The sequence below is a fragment of the Channa argus genome, chromosome 7 (assembly GCF_033026475.1).
Source record: "Channa argus isolate prfri chromosome 7, Channa argus male v1.0, whole genome shotgun sequence".
In the NCBI taxonomy this organism is placed as follows: domain Eukaryota; kingdom Metazoa; phylum Chordata; class Actinopteri; order Anabantiformes; family Channidae; genus Channa; species Channa argus.
The window spans coordinates 16,331,974-16,348,617 of record NC_090203.1 but is presented as its reverse complement, the minus strand read 5'-3'; the positions used below and the strand labels follow the sequence as shown (position 1 = coordinate 16,348,617).

At 36.6% G+C, this 16,644-nt stretch overlaps 1 protein-coding gene across 2 annotated transcripts in view; it reads right to left on the bottom strand.

Annotated features, from left to right (window-relative positions):
• The window catches only part of cdkal1 (CDK5 regulatory subunit associated protein 1-like 1), a 196,009-nt gene that overhangs the window by 75,491 nt on the left and 103,874 nt on the right, over positions 1–16,644 (bottom strand). For both annotated transcript variants that reach the window (XM_067510364.1, XM_067510365.1), the window contains exons 9-10: positions 10,840–11,006; positions 488–633 (exon numbers count right to left, since the gene is read on the bottom strand). In XM_067510364.1, coding sequence (XP_067366465.1) covers positions 488–633; positions 10,840–11,006 — 313 coding nt within the window. The remainder of the gene's footprint in view (positions 1–487; positions 634–10,839; positions 11,007–16,644) is intronic.

The following is a 16,644-nucleotide window of genomic DNA, read 5'->3' as shown; positions in this document are numbered from 1 at the left end:
AATAACAAGGGACAGGAAAATAGCCATTGAAAGTATAAGTGTTTTTTTTAATCTTCATCAGGCTGAAGTTATTTTGATAATGCACGAAATATTTAGCCGGATGAGACTGGGTGGAGAGAGGAAATATTTTCCGATCCATGGAGAAAAAAACAACAACGAGGACAAAGGGAAAATTATTTTGATAACGCAAATTGTTTTAGCAATGTTTTACTCTCATTATATTTATTCTAAACAAGAAAAATGTGATGAGGAATAAACCGTCTTATGGGAATCATGAATCGTTCACTGCAGCAGTACAACAGTTAAATAATATGGCTGTATTGTACGCCGCTTTTTCGAGCTTATACTTTTGTACTTAAGTACATTTTGAGTAAAGGACTTTTACTTGTAACACAGTCATTGCATACTGTACTATTCGTATTTTTACTTAAGTAAATGAACGAAGTGCTTCTTACACAAGTGTTCAGGAGTCCACATCCTGTCTTACCTCTCTTTCAGGAAATCCACCACTCTTCTGAAGTCGTCAATGCAATACTCTCTCTTCATGTCCATCAAGACACTGTCTGAAGCGGACTGTACAGGAACATGAAGGAAGGCATAGACACGTGGATGGTTCAATATCTTAGCCATCTCCTAAGAGGACACAGAGAAAGATGAGATGACCAGTAAATTAGAAATAAGAGGTTAAACATCAGACAAAAGTATGTCACTTAAAATCAAAATAACATTTTAGATTTTACAATTCTATTAATTACACATTATAAAAGGTACAGATTTACTAGATTCGGGATCTATATCAAGTAGAGGTAAACAAAATACAAAAATCATTCTACTACAATGTTGGGTTAAAAAATTTACTTTTTGTTTTTTTTCTTTTAAACTAAATTGAACTACTGTATATTGTATATCAACATTAAAGAGAGTAAATCCTCAGTTTGGGAAAACTGACATTCCTGCATTGGCAGTAAATAAAATTAGACTGATTAACAATTACTATTCTGCCTGTTATCGTGTGGAAACCTAGTACAAATTTTAAACGGTTTAACTATTTTAATGTTACTATAAAGTTAATCAATGCACACATACTAAAAGAACAAGCTAACTCACAGAGATGGCTCTAGTGAATGACAGTTGCTAAGTCTGAATAAAATGAAGGTTCCATTAACATTCCTGAGACTTTCTGCACTCTTTCATGACTAGCCTTCTACAATAGACCTTTTCTTTTTTTGTACTTCTGCTTTTTTATATTGGGAAAGTGAAAGAAAAGCAACTCTTAGAATTCATGTATCCACTATATCCAAAGTCCAAAGAGTCAAGGTTGCTCTAGTGGGGGTTCTTTATGTCTGAAAAGTCCACAGCTTTTACTGAAGTATGCAGGTCTACATCTCAGATCAAAATTGTAAGGGGGGAAAAAAGAAAAATACATCAAGTCTATAATTAACACAGTAAGGATCCTACCACTGGGTGCATTTCTGCTTTTACTAAAGTAGGTTTGGGGAAAAGTACATGCTGTGTATAATGCTTTCTATTACACTAGACAGAGAAACTAGGTCTTAAGCATTGTGCTCTACTATTTAAAAAAAAATGCAAATTTTTCCTATTTGATTCATATACTTCATCTTGCTGAATCGTATTTTTAGTGCATTGCGTTGAGGAACAAACACCACAATCATGATTTTTTATTTGATTTTAATCAAAGCTACAGCATGTAACTATAAGGTCAAACCCTGTACATCCCATGTTGAGGCAAAAGGGAACATTTTATGGTCAATTAAAATCTACTGTGAAATCTCATTTTACACAAGTTGTAAAACTTTATATGCCTCCACAAAGACTTTAAAAGTATGATGAACCTTGTTCTTTTTGTCTCAGCTCTTACCCCTTTACCAGAGTGACATTTGTAATTTTTTAGTATACCACATTAATTAGGAGAGTTGTTTTTTTCCCCTTTCATTCTTACTTTAATTCTCCTTAGTACAAGAACTGTAGAGACCGCAGATGTCAGATTTTTCTGACAGATTTAATCAGGATGCTATCATTACCATACTAATCACCACAAGAAGGAGAAAGAGAAAAAGAGAGGGGAGGAAGAAATGATTTAATGATTTCCTACAAAAATGTGCTGATTGCAGTCCATCTTCTCAATTAAGATCTATTGTAAAATGTTCTCTACTTCATACACACACACAAAAGCATATGTGCACGCGTGCACATACACACCCGCACACCCCACTTGCAGCACTATGGGGGGTTGACCACTGGAAGCTCCAAATTGGAAAGAATTTATTTAGTTGGAAAATGGAGCTTGATTGGTGACAGACATTAGCCTACCAAACGTGTATGTGAGACAGAGAGAGAGAGAGAGAGTCAATTTAAAAATACAAAACATGGTACGAGTATGGTACATTTATGTGTTCTTTAAAACATTTTCAAAGGTGAGTGAATGGTAGATTGATGGATTAAGCCCCATGTGTTATTTCTAAGCTCTTACAACGTACTCCCATGGTAATTATGCTCTACCATTCTCAGTGTAGATGGTTCGCAAAAAACAATTTAAAATTCTGGTCTAAAGCCTTTAGGCTCGCCAGCTACAGAACTGCAATACAGTGAAGTGAGAAAAACTAGGAACCATATCCAGTAAATACAGGACAGATAACTGACAAAAAATAAACTATGTAGGAGAAAATGTGTAAAAGAGTACTGCTCAGTGTGTTTTTGCGATATAATTTGCAGCGGCTTCAGCAAGTAGTGAGGACCATTCACTTTGCAAACTTCATTCTGTTTTCAACTTAATTTTAAATGACATGGTGAAAACATTAAAAAGCTATTTACTTAAATAATGTGCAAATGTATTAGAAATATACAATAATATATAGGGATGTGTAATCTGATCCACAAAGACTGCTGCCATAAATAAGAGATGCTTTGCAACAGTGGGCAAATAATACACAATCACTTCCCCAGAACTGCAAAGTTTAGAAGTGTATGATGAAAGAGGCAGCAATATATTTGCAAGTCTTCTACCAAAGGGTGCAAGCCTTCTCCCAATGACCAACAGTCTGTGGCATAATCAAGATGATGCTGATGCGACCAAACTCTAATCTAGACAAAGAGATAAACTGCTTGCACTGCATTTATTGTACATCTGGTTTTATTTTTATTCACTGTACATGAGCTCTGTGGTTGTCAGCTCTGTTTCACTGTATATGCAAGCAGCATACCTCACAGGTGATTGAGGGTACACTAAAGGAGAAGAAAAGCAGAGAGAGTAAACAACAGCAGAATAAATAGAAAAACTTGGGTCGGAAATACAAAAGTTTGATTAGCGCTTTTTTTGTACATACTTTTGACCTTGAATTTAGTGATGAAATCCAGTGGGGGTTTACTCCACTATATTTTTCAAATCACATTAGATTTATGTACAATTACAGCTTTCCAATGTTCAAGTTCTAGCCCAAAAATTGTGTATGTTTTTGCGTACAATAAATCACTGTATGTTGCGTGGGTGAAAAGGTTCTCAACAGATGGTACACTAATCTGAAGAGTACACTCCTGAAGAAAACTGGGGATTCATCTATAAGGTTAGGACTTTTAATTCAGAAAAGCCATTTATCATGTCATAACTTTATTTATTATTAATATAAATCTCAGGTTTAGATTTGTTTAACTGCATATGACCAACAGATTCCTCCCTACGAGGGCAATGTATGTCACCTAAACAATCAGACACTTATCTGTGGTTGTTCACCTCAGATGGACATACAAAGCAGAAAGGATCAATCTTAAATGGCTTGGTATAAAGATCTGATATTAACTCCCTAAAATCTGATCAAAATGAACATAATATGGATAAATAAAGAAAGACCAGGAAAAATAGGCTTGGTTTGGTTTCATAACTGTGGCACTGACTGGCTAGTGGTGCAGTGGTATGCACTGTCTGTGGCTTTAGAGCAGTTAAAAGACGCCTGCACTGATTTTGAACTTGTTCCTTTTGATTTCAGTTTGGCTAGTAAATGTAGTTCATGCCATTAAACTTCCATTTGACTTTCCTATACCAAAATATCTCTCTACTTCTAGCTGAAAAATGCCTCCAGATGACATCACTTAGAGGAACCTTCTGTTCAGATTACATCATGTTGTTGCTCACACTATGGGGTTTGTAATCATGGTCAATCTGCTTTTCCAAAGCTCCCCAGATGACATCATCTGAAATCCCAATGATGGAAAAACTCAGCTGGAAGCTAAGAAATATTTTATTATATAAGTCAGAGAGAAGTTAAAAGCATTAATGTACATTGACACCCTAAAATAAAGCCATAAAGAGCAAGCTGAAAATAGGTGAAGTCACGCTATAAGAATTCCAACAGAAATCTGGGGAAAACAAACACCCTTCCTGCCTTCCTGCCACACTATATTCTAGCAACTGACTTTGTGTGATTTGCCCCTTTGTGAGTTTTTCTTACTACCAATTTTGGTCTTCAAACTTTCGGTTCGTTACGTTAAACCTTAAATATGTCAACGCCTTTGACAAAAGTTGGCCAGGATTAGTTCACATCAACATTAGGTCAATGTTACTGTGACAAAAAAAATATAAGCACTAAAGCTTAATGGATGAATATCCATCCAATAATAGAGATAATTGTTCATAACTTTGGTATGATATTTAATTTCAAGTTAAAACAAATGATCAATAATCCAAGTGAATTTTGATTTGCTGGGGTAAAAGACGGTTTACAAATCAATCATAATATATATTTATCCATATTATACCTTTGCTTAATTCGTTTCTTTAACAATAATAAGCCCATGTTAAAAAAGACTTTGTTTTGTGCATAAACTATAAACAACAACAAAAACATTTTGAAACATTATGATCATCAACTTATCATTTCATGGTGTTAATAACACTTTTAAAACAACTGCAAACACATTCTCATCATCATGACTGTTGTAACACCAAGTTAATCATCCTGCTGAGCAGCTGATCCTGGTGTACTTAGTGTCTCTGTGTAAACAACAGTGGATGTTTGTCAGCGGTTGTAAGTCTTCATGTTCTCACAGCTGTGGCAGCCCTTCATATTATCTTTTACACTGGAAAACCAGTCAAACGTTTGCGAAATTTTAATGCGGTGAAAGCAAACGATGTCAATGTACGAAACGCGTCACACTTTCGGTGAAGACAGGAAGCTTGAAAACAGAGTAACAACTTTGAAGCTTCCTTGTTACTGAAACAAATAAGATATATGAGACAGAAGAACTGTAGGTTACATCTATTCTAAGTGTATTTTGTGTGTGCATCACTAAAATAACCAAATTGAGTACTGTACTGACAGTATCCACACAGACCCATAAACATACAGTGCACAGAAACCCACACAAGTATTAACAGCGATCCCCCAAGGGAGTCTGTAGAGAAAATGATTCTACAAGCTGTTCCCAGGATAATAAGTCAGGTCCCCATGTGTGTGCTCTGGCACACACAGTTGGTGGGAACTGTAGTCAGCACCAGATAGAGAAACTGAGCTCCCAATGGTATTAAACATTTCAAACACTTCAGGCTGCACTTGATTTTCCCTGAAGGGTAAACTGAACCTGCAGCACCTCACATAGCACACATGTGCTACACAGTAAAAGGGAAATTCAGCACACATCTAGCATTTAAGCATCTCACTTTATTGTGCTGTGTATCATCTCTCTGTTGAAAAAATGACACCAATAAACAGTTTGTTTCCTCGTAATAAATGAGTGAGACAAGTTGTCCATAAGCTTATCTAAACCAAAACCCATGAAACAGACTTACTGTAGATGTGGATTTTCTAAACAAACTGTAGATAATTCAGTTTCATCGCTACCATTATAGCTTCCTTCATTATGTTCGACCTGTACAATTAAAGGAACTAAACCACAGCAAAACGCACACGACTAAAAATCGTTGCTGAAATGGCCAGTTTAAAATGCGGCAGGCCAAATTTAATTCTTTTGTAACTCAATTCAGTGCAGAAATTCTGAAGACATAATTCAATGCATTGAGTCAGGAGTTACTATCATGAATCTTTACTATAGTTTGTGCAGGATCCCAGCATGGTTCTATATCAGGATTCTTTTGTAAAGAAGAACATAGTCACAAGAAAAAATAATGGCACTGTTTGCAATTTTTACTCCAAAAGGTGCATCTGTCTCTCTCAACTGATTCTGTAGTAGAATTACTTTGATGTTTAGCATCATTGTCAAGATCCAGGTCCAGAGGCAGCAAAGCAGCCTCAAATCATTACTTGCTCCACTACACTTCATTGTCAGGATGATGTTTTCATGTTGGTTCTCTGTTCATTCCATTCATAGTGCTGTGTTTTTTTCCCTTTTTGTTCCTTTTAATGTACAGTGGCAAACATGTACGATTGGGTGCATCAGTGATGTTTTGGATAAGACATTTTGAATCTTCTAACTTTTACATTTTTAATTCATTGAGATTACTTTGTAAAAATTCAGTTTTTACTTTTACAAGAAAGAGCCTTATTTTGCTGATGATGCTCAAAAAAGCAAACTTATACCAGCTACGGTTAAATATTGTTAAAAAAAAATAAAGGTAAATGCTTCCGAAGGGGATGATTTATTTCCTTAACATCTGAATTTCTCAGATCCTATTTTCACTATGACCATGTGAAATCACTCTTTTCTTCCAGGTTCATTTTTGTCATGCTACTGTTTCAGAGAGCTATCTATGGAGAGAGTGTGAATGGCATATCTGATGTATCTCTGAGGAGCAGGTTTAATGGGCAACTGCCATTTCATTCATCTCAGCCTGACTGATTGATATGTACGAAGGGGCTACTTTCACACCTCATTTACTGATTCTGCTTGCATGCTAAATTCAATCACACACACACACAGGTTGACACTCACACACACTTAATATAATCCATACTGTCGCATTTTGATAGCTACTTAGCAATTTATTGACCGGTGGATTAACAGACGGATAGAAAATGCTTAGCTCAAAAGGAAAAAACATACAGAAAAGAAATGTGGGACAAGAACAAAGAAGTAGCACTGGTAAAGATATTTTTACGTGTGACTACTGCAAAAGGAACCCATGAAGGCACGATGCAATCAACTAAAATGTCAGAGACAAGTGGCCCATGAGAGGCCATCGGGCCGTTAACTGCTCCAATCAGCAAATGGTGCTGTGGGGCTGTCTACATCTGTCAGGAAAAACAGGCTGCACATAGGAAGCAATTGTGTGTTCTTGTATGACAGCAGGAGACAGAGAAAAGGCGCTGATCTGACTGAGTGTGTGAGAGAGCACAATCTTTTAGGGGGACGTGGAGAGGTTACTTGGCCTTTTCAGCTTTAATCACAACCATTCTGTATGACGCTGTTATATAAGCGCTGGTGCTCTTCAAAGAAAAGACAGCAGGATATAATTTGGCCTTTACTTAACATGAAGGATAAATCTACTTTGGAGATGTGGTCTTCATCATCATCACACTTCAAATTTCTGTGATTACCACTATCATTAGAACAACTAGATAAAAGATAGAAGAGGTGAAGTTAAAGTAATTAAGAGGAGAAAAAAAATAAAGTTTAAAGGCAGAGAAGCTGAAAAAGTTTACGAAAGTAGAAAATCAAGGTTTACAATAAAGAAAAAAGAAATGAGTAAGACACTTAAAGTACAAAAACTAAAAGCTGGCACACACTTAACGGCTGTACGGTCGATTAGGAATGTGATTCAGGTGTGACGACTGGCCGGACCTAGTTGGTCCTGGTCAGTGCCAGTCCGGCAAAGTCTTCGCTGACAGTGAGCAATCGTTAAGTGTGGGCTGTCTAAAGATTCTAGTCTTTAATCTTAAGACCCAGTCGCTGTCAGTCCTTCTCACAACAATTCTTTAAAACATCTTTAATATTTACGACCGGTATCGATAACCGAAGAGATCACAACTGAGGCAGATCTACAGAAACTACAGTTTCACCTGAAAGTGTTGTTTAATAGTTATTTTGCCTTCATTTCCCTCTAGACTCTAGAATATTCCACGTTGTCTGCGCCTTTACATACGTGATTTAGCTGCTTTTTTCATCTTTTGTTCTTTTACGCAATCATTGTTGATACATTCATGAGAAGGACAAGAGAGAAAAGTAGAAATAGAGAGGATTAGTTAGGAAGATGTCGATAGTGGCTGGCAGGGAGAGAAAAGGAGGTAAACGGGGGACAGGAGCAACAAAAGAAAGGAAAAGTTAAAGAAGAGCAATCTTGTCTTTCTTTATGTAGGTTAATTGTCTGAGGAATTAAAGTAAAAAAGATACAATTCAAGTAAATGCATGGACGTTTAAAATAAAAGCTGGTAGCATATGAAATGATTCTTAACATACACACACAAATCCAAGCTAGTGTGTCGTCCTAGTATATTTCTAATTATCAGTTAATTGTTATTCCCTATCATTAGGAGGGTGGTTTTTTAATTGTAATGTAGCCAAGCAGAAAGCCTACCTATACATGTGGGGGACAATTAGCCACCTCCATTAACCCCTGGTTAATTACAACCTCTTATTGCTGCTTCCCACAGCACTTTTCTCACTCCTTTTTACCCCTCGTCTCTATCCCCGGGCCTTCATCCCCATTTCTTTTTTCATTTCTGCCCTCATTTTATCCATCTATGATCTCCAATCTTCCTGGATTGTGTGACTCAAAAGTATATCTGTTGTGAAGTTTTGTTTAATTTTTACTTTTCTAGGTTACGATCACCCTACGTCTTCTCTATGTCCCCCCTTTCTCTTTTTTCTCCTCTATAATTCCAAATTAATTTCCTCAGGGATGAGACTTGTCAATGCAAAGTGCAAGTGAAAACTACAGTAATATATGGTTTAAAATAAATGCTGACAAATAAACCAGAAACCTTCTGGAAATATGTCATCTGTCCAATCTTTTCTTGTAACAGCGTCCTTTATTGTGATAAATAGGTACTAGAGCTTTAGCCCCTGCAAAGAATTCTCAGAGAAAAACAACTCAACCCGTGTTTCATTGATTTAGTGTATGTAAGAGATTTACGTTGTGGTCACTGTCCCAAATAAGTCATTCTGCACTAAAGTTATGTACTCAACCACATAGAATTACTTTGTCTGACTTTGTATATGTACTTTTTCTGATGATATTCAAAAGTATGACATATTTTCATGCATACTGGTAATGTGCATGCATAAAACAATTATATTAAGATTCAGAGTAACTTTAACGCCACAGATGTAGCCATTTAAGGTGTGGGTCTCTGCTGTGTGAGTTAGTCCCTCCTGAATCAGATGTGCGTCTTTTTTGTCATGCCAATGTGATTACAGTATATCGTCTATAGGCGATGCTCAGCTTATACTCATTGTTATATTGGATTGGAACTCGTGTCTTGGGTGTGAAAGCGCAGGACATGTCCAGGACATTATCAGCATTGGTGATATATCTGATTAAAAAACACATATTAATGTTTATAAAGAACTTAAATTAATAATTGCAACACACAATTAGCTGCTATTTTATTGACTCGCGTTGCTGTGTTAAAAATATTCAGTAGATCTTTGAATAATGAGCCCTTTGTAATCTTCTATAATTATTTACGAGATACAGTATGATAAAAAGTATTGTCAGACAATTCAGAAACACTTCCACAGACAGTAGTAGGCTATAGTACAGTATAACTTCAGAGAGGGGACGCGGAAGCAACTTTGTGAGGCTTGGGGGCTCAAAGAAGGACTGTATGTTGGATTTTATAAAACACACTGCATTCTTGACGGAAAGCCACCAATAGGGTACCGTGGATATGCCGCACAGAAAAACGACGAAACTTTTAATGACCACTTCTGTACGTTCATTTTATGTAGAGAGAATATAAAGTACTGTAAAAGGATAAAAAGGACAGACAGGTTAACCACTGCTGCATTTGTATGAACCTGATAATGGACAGCAACTAATCCTACAGTGGTTGGTTTGACACATCGTGAAATGAAAAATAATAGTTGTTTTTTAATATTACCCTTCATACGTTATTTTATTCATTAATTTGACAATTTTGTCCTCAGTAGATTAAAGAAATTATAAATATATTTATATTTTTTAATTAAAGGAAACATTTACATCTCTGGTAAACATATGCACAACCAATTATATAATTACTCTAGTTACAGAGCAGTGACATGTGGTGCATTGTAAGTGCAACAAGAAAACCTTATTACTAATTGTATCATGCTGTCCTGCAGTGTTTTAAGAGCAATGAAACTGTTCCAGACCAGACAGACCAAAAAACTGAACCATGTTCATTTCTGTTGGGCCTCCTGATCTTTTGCCTAAGAGTACAAACAGAATGTGGCTTCTACAATTGAACACCAGTTGACTTAAAAAAATCTAAATAGACCAACAAAAAGATGATGGCAGAAATGAGCGATTTAGATGATGAAAATGTATGTCTGACAGGAAGAGGCAGACATGCAAAGACACAGAAAGAGAATGAATAACAATGTCCATTGTTCCAGTAGGGAAGAAATAATGACTGATAAAATTAGCTAAAGAGCACACAATGGTCCTTAATTGACTCATTAGGGAAAGAAGAAAATGAACTGTCCTAATGAATTGAGTATGAGTTCTGCAGATAAACTGCTTGGTAAGCAAAATAGAAGGGCATGCAGTATATTAAACTAAAACAAAGCAATATTATTCATTCACAGAAAGAGATGGCAAAAGAGACTGTAGAGATCAGTAGAAAAGAAACCCTGTAGTGGCCAAGTATTTTAGTTTTATTTATCAGTGAGGTTTGATGCTTCTTAAGTGCTTCATGTCCGTGTGACAGCATACAGTACAGTGCCTACCTCCAGATGTTCAAGGATATACGGTGGGTTGGTCATACCCAGCCTCAGCATGGCTCCCTTAGGAATCTCCTCCACCAATCTCCACAGCAATGTGGGCAGGTCTGTCCCTATGTCTCTACCATAAGCTCCTGTGTCTTCACTGGTCAACCAGACTTCACACACTCCCTCTAAAAAAACAAAAAAACAAAATGCACACAAAAATGAACAAATAAGATAAATTAACTTCATTAACGTTTCATTTGTTTTTTTTCTGCACACTATGTGTCAAATGATATAACAGTGTTGCTGCTCATTTTAGGTTTTATTTTTTTAATAGCATACTGCCTAATGTACACACATGCATGTAATGTTTCTCTTAGCAGCAAATGTAGTATGTTAGTATGTCAGGATGGAAATGTAACTGGGGAGACAATGTGAGCAGGAAACACCAGTATGTCATACACAGTAATCATAACAAGCTGCGGAAAATTAAATGCAAGGAGGGTTAGCTCAAAACATTGTAACACAGGCTCCACTGATGGTAGGATCGAACTCTGCATGAGACTCCAGCAGATCCAGGCTGTTGTAAACTGCTTTGATAAGATATTATAATTAGTGATTTACAAATCCAAGTTCCATCATATCACATTACTTGGCTTAAATATGGGTGCTACTGAGTTTACCTGTCTCATAAACATCTTCCATTAGATTAAATATGTTTTATTATGCAACCCCAACAATTATATTCATACCTCAATACCCAACGGGGCATTCTTTACTGTGTTTATGCCTACTGTTATACTTAGGGGAGTGTTTGAATTTACAGTTCATTAATTGGATTTAAAATAACATCATCTAAGGTAGGTAGAGGACGCTATCTGATCCCGATGGTCAAATTAATTGTAACATTTACATGTACTTTAAATCTGTGGCATACTTAGTCTTTTGTGTTTTATTAGGTTGTTTAAAAAAACAAAACAATATTGGTCCCATTTACAGTGCCTAAGCCAAAGCTCTATTCTATCTTGAACAATTGTAATAATTTCAAAAGACAGTATCATATCACGTGTCACTTCTAATTTTGGGCAGTCTCCAAACAGCTCCGATATCCATGCTAAGAAACCTAAGGTAGGTTTGATGTAGGATGATAGGGTTTCTTGGCTTTAGGGTGCAGTCATAGTAAACTCATATACAATCAAAAATCTATTCTATGTCAAAGACTTATTTTTTTTACACAAATACAATTTTATCTAAAAAAAAAGAAAAAAAACCATCAGGTTTAAATGTCAATAAACACATATTTCAACTATTACTAGAATACTTAATAAATATACTATAATAGCATTATTATATTATGTACCATGCATTTACAAATTTGGGATACTTTGTAGTGACAGCAATTTTACCACACTGCTAAAATCAAGCTTAAAAGCTCCCACACCAACACGGCAGCTTCTCTCCAGTTTTTTTTATTAGTCTCTTTTTGTAATAGCCTAAATACACCGAGGTGTGTTACAGCCCACCTCAGGAGACACTGACAAGTTAAAAAATACCCATCTTATAAACATGCATTCCATAGTGAAGGTCACAGAGAGCAAGAGGGGACAATCTACTCGCTTCATGATAAATTAGACAATGCTCACAGCTAGAGCTTAATGAATTAACTGTCGATTGGTTGCAGATCTGGAAATGGTTGAGTATCTGCTTAATCCATGGTTTAAGACATATCATGTCGTACAGACACATCCACAGTTGCAGGAGCACAATCTGTACTATGCATGCACAGAACCATCAGTATCATTAGGTTTGCAGAGGCAGACAGAAGGATGCATGTGGTCATTTAGAGTAAAGATGATGTTTGGCTAATTAGACAGTGTGTGTGTGTGTGCTGTTTAAGGGTTAAAGCAAGTTTTAGGGTAATAGTCAGAAATCACTTTGTTACTGTTAGAGAAGGGGTTAAGGGGCATTGAGTTGCGACAGTTATGGTCAGGGAAAATGACTAGGGCATTTATGATGTTTTCAAAGCTCATTAGCACTGGCATTAAGCTGCACAAATAATTTAATAAACACCGTCATAAACATCCCTAACATCACGTTATCATACATTCAGGACATGTTTATTCATTTCAGTATGCAATTGTATCAAAGGCATTAATACTTAATAAAATCCAATTCATTAAGTTCTCCTTTCATTTGTTAACTCAAATTTATTTTACTTAAGATGTCTATGTTTTAGGAATGTTCCCCTTAACAGACACAAAAGGTGTCAGTCTATGTTTGCCTACTGGAGACCTTCACTAGAGGACCTGAAAAACGAGCTCTATGCAGACATGTTATCATCACCTACCATTGATTGGTAATGAATAGGCTGCTCATTAACACCATGTTTCAATTGAAGGAGCATTTTTCCCTATAATCTGTCACATTTTCCAGTTTGTCTAGTCTAAATAAGGTGGTGACAGCAATTTCCCAGGACAGCTAATGTCAGCTTGTTTGGACTCAATTACAACACCCCCTCTGCTAAGGTCTTACTCTTGTATGCAACAACCGCATCCCTGGAGTGGATTTATTCTGCCACCCACCACGCCAGCAGCATCATGTTCTACGTCACAGCTCTGACCTATTACAATGTTGGCCAAGTGACATCTTCATACAAGGCCAGGCCGGCATTAAACTGGCGCAGGAGATAAATTGGTTTCTTCCAAAACAACATTCTTTTGATTCCACTCACAAAATGCTGCCAAGCTAGAAAGTGAGTGTATTGTCTACTTTTAAATAGCTCTCGTGACCCCTGTGTTAATTATGTTTTGAACAGGCCAAGCTTTGGAAAAGTGTCAGGTACTTACTCAAGGCCACAGTCATACATCAAGCCCCTTTAGCCTGCTTCTGGGTCTCTTTGGTATTAGGTGTTATTGTTGGCCACAGAGTCAAATGGTGCCCATTTCATCAGGAAATGTTAGCTAGCTCTCCCTTCTCTATTCAATCTCATACAAACTGCACATCTGCTTCCTCTGGTTTTGGTATGAGCACAACAGAGACAGGGTTTCAGGTTTGAAAGGTTTCTACAGTATGTATCAGAAATGTCAAGGTTACTAGAAAAAAAAAATCATGAAAACAGGGGTATTTGCAGACAGACAGAGACAAACTTGTAAGTTTATAAATGTATAAGTAATTTAAATTTTAAACAGGTGCACGAGATACAGTACATGTGTTTTTTATCAACCAGTCAGAATGAGCTGAATTCGCAATTCGTGTCAGAGTGTGCAGCAACAGTGAATGGAGAGTTGTGGATTGCGTTCATCAAACTTTGATTTAAATTTAACCATCAATTAAATAAAATCAAAACTTTTTTTCTTTGCTTTGTCTGCATTAGCGTTCGGCTGCATTTTCCATTGTATTACCACCTGTATGAACGTCAACGCTGTTGCTTGCTATTCTCATCTTTCTCTCTTTGCTATGAGGTGCTGTGTGTACCATGGGTGCCCGATTTGTCAACATTAGTCTAACTGTTACAAATTAGATAAGGCCACAGATTATAATAGATTTAAAGACTGTAATATAATAATGTTATTAGAAATTGCATATGATTATATTGCTTTGGCATGTGTGTGACCTGTTTTATTACCTCAAAAACATTCTGTTCCATGTCACTTTGTGATGTAGTTTGATTTTCCGAAAAGCTATTAACATTCCTTCAACTCAGACACAGCAGTGCAGACAGAACTTTAAGTGGGAGAACAATGAAAAAGCAGGGGTTGGAGCCCCCAGGGGTGAGACTATAGAGCAGAATAAGGACTGCATTTACCAAAGGAAATCGCTATGTGTATGTTAAAACTGTGATTGTCTTGGTCCAAAAAAAACATAATCAGCATGCCTGACAAATGAAACAATCATCACTGCCAAATACTTGTTTGCTATGTGTGTGACAAATATTAGCGTTATAAATTTGTTTAGAAAAATTTGGTGTCATCAATTAAAAGCACATCAGCCAAAGCTCACACTCCACTTGGTATTAGGACATTTTTTGAGGTTTGGAATAAAGAAATGTGTCACTCAGTGGAGCAGTGAGTTCTTTGGATGTGTTTCACTTTTTAGACAACAGTGAAAGAATAGGGCACAGACGAATAAGCTAATCCAAGATCCAGCATCTTTATGCAAAACACGGGCTAATAACTGTCCTGTCCAACCGAGACAACACAAGGCTACGTAATTTGACTCAGATCCAGTCATGCTTCCCTCTTTCCAAAGCAATTATGACACTATGTGATACGTAAATAAAAACTAAACTTAAATTTGATTAAAAATCTATTTTTTACACAGCATCCCAACTTTGGAAACACGATTGTAATACCATATAATAATCGATGTGCATATATAGAGTATAGAGAGTATATGTCTGTTTAATTTAATTTTATCCCATTGTTCTTAGGAAAATGCACCAACCAATAAAAGCATTTTTTATTGTCCACAGCTATGTTTGGACTTAAAATGCAATATTATATATATATATATATATATATATATATATATATATTTTTTTTTTTTCCCTCACTGCATAACTATTTCCATTTGTGAGTTGTGTTTCTTTTTTAATTCCCCCTGTGAACTAATTTGCAAATTTGGTATTTGAATGATGGATTATGTGGACATTCTTTGAGTTAAAATGCTTGAATGACTTACTAGAAGATTGTAACATATGCATTGTTTAATGTTCCAATATGACATAATTACTCTCCTGTCCTTTATAAAAAAATAATTTAAACAGAATCCTTTTGAAGAAGAGTTTCATTGCTTCATCCTATGAAGAAAACACATCCACACCCCAACACCTCCACCCATTCCCCAGTCACATTTGATTGCATGTTAGAATTATGGCTAAGGAATGCAGTCAATGGAAATGTCAAAAACGTTAAGAGAAGAAATCAATGTCTTTCACAAACAAGGGAATGTATACAAAAAATAGCAAAGGCAATCTTCCTACAGACATTATTGGTAGCATAGATTGCAAGTTTAAGGTTAACAGAACTGCGGCCACACTACTTGGATGTGGCAGAAGAAGTCAGGGGCTGCAAACAAGTGCCTGAAGAGGCAGGCAAAGAAAAACCCTCAAGTGACTGCAAAAGACCTGCATTAAGACTTGGTGGGACCAGGCACAGAGGTTTCTGTTTGCACAGTAAGGCAAATACTAAACAGCGAAGGTTTCCATGCCAAAATCACAATAAAACAATAAAAGCCAAACCTTTCATGCCTATGGATCAGCAATATGTCTAGAGGAAGAAAAATGAAACATACACTGAAAAGAAACCCTCAAAAACTGCAGTGGAAATCATGATGGGTTATTTCGAGTACCAGGACAACCTAGAAGACAACATCATTCTGTCTGTCATAAATACAAAACTTGGGCATCATTGGACATTCCAACAAGACAATGATCCCAAGCATACCTCAAAATCCACCAAGCATGGGTTGCAGAAAAATTACTAGAAGATTCTACAGTGGCCGTCACAGTCACCCAACTTGAACCCTGGATGAACCAGGGTTCACCCAACTGGTTGAAGTGAAAAAAGTTGAAGTGAAAAAAGACAGTGGCAACATGGCAACACAGTGATGGAGTTGTTAGCGCTGCCACCTTGCAGATAGAAAGTCCAGGGTTGTGGCTTTTCTCTGTAGACTTTGCATGTTTTCCCCCTTGCTTATGTGGGTTTCCTCCGGGTGCCTCCAAATTCCTCCCACAGTCAAAATACATGCATGTTAGGTCAACTTCTTCTTCTTCTTTTCCTTTCGGCTGCTCCCTTTCAGGGGTCGCCACAGCGAATCATGTGCCTC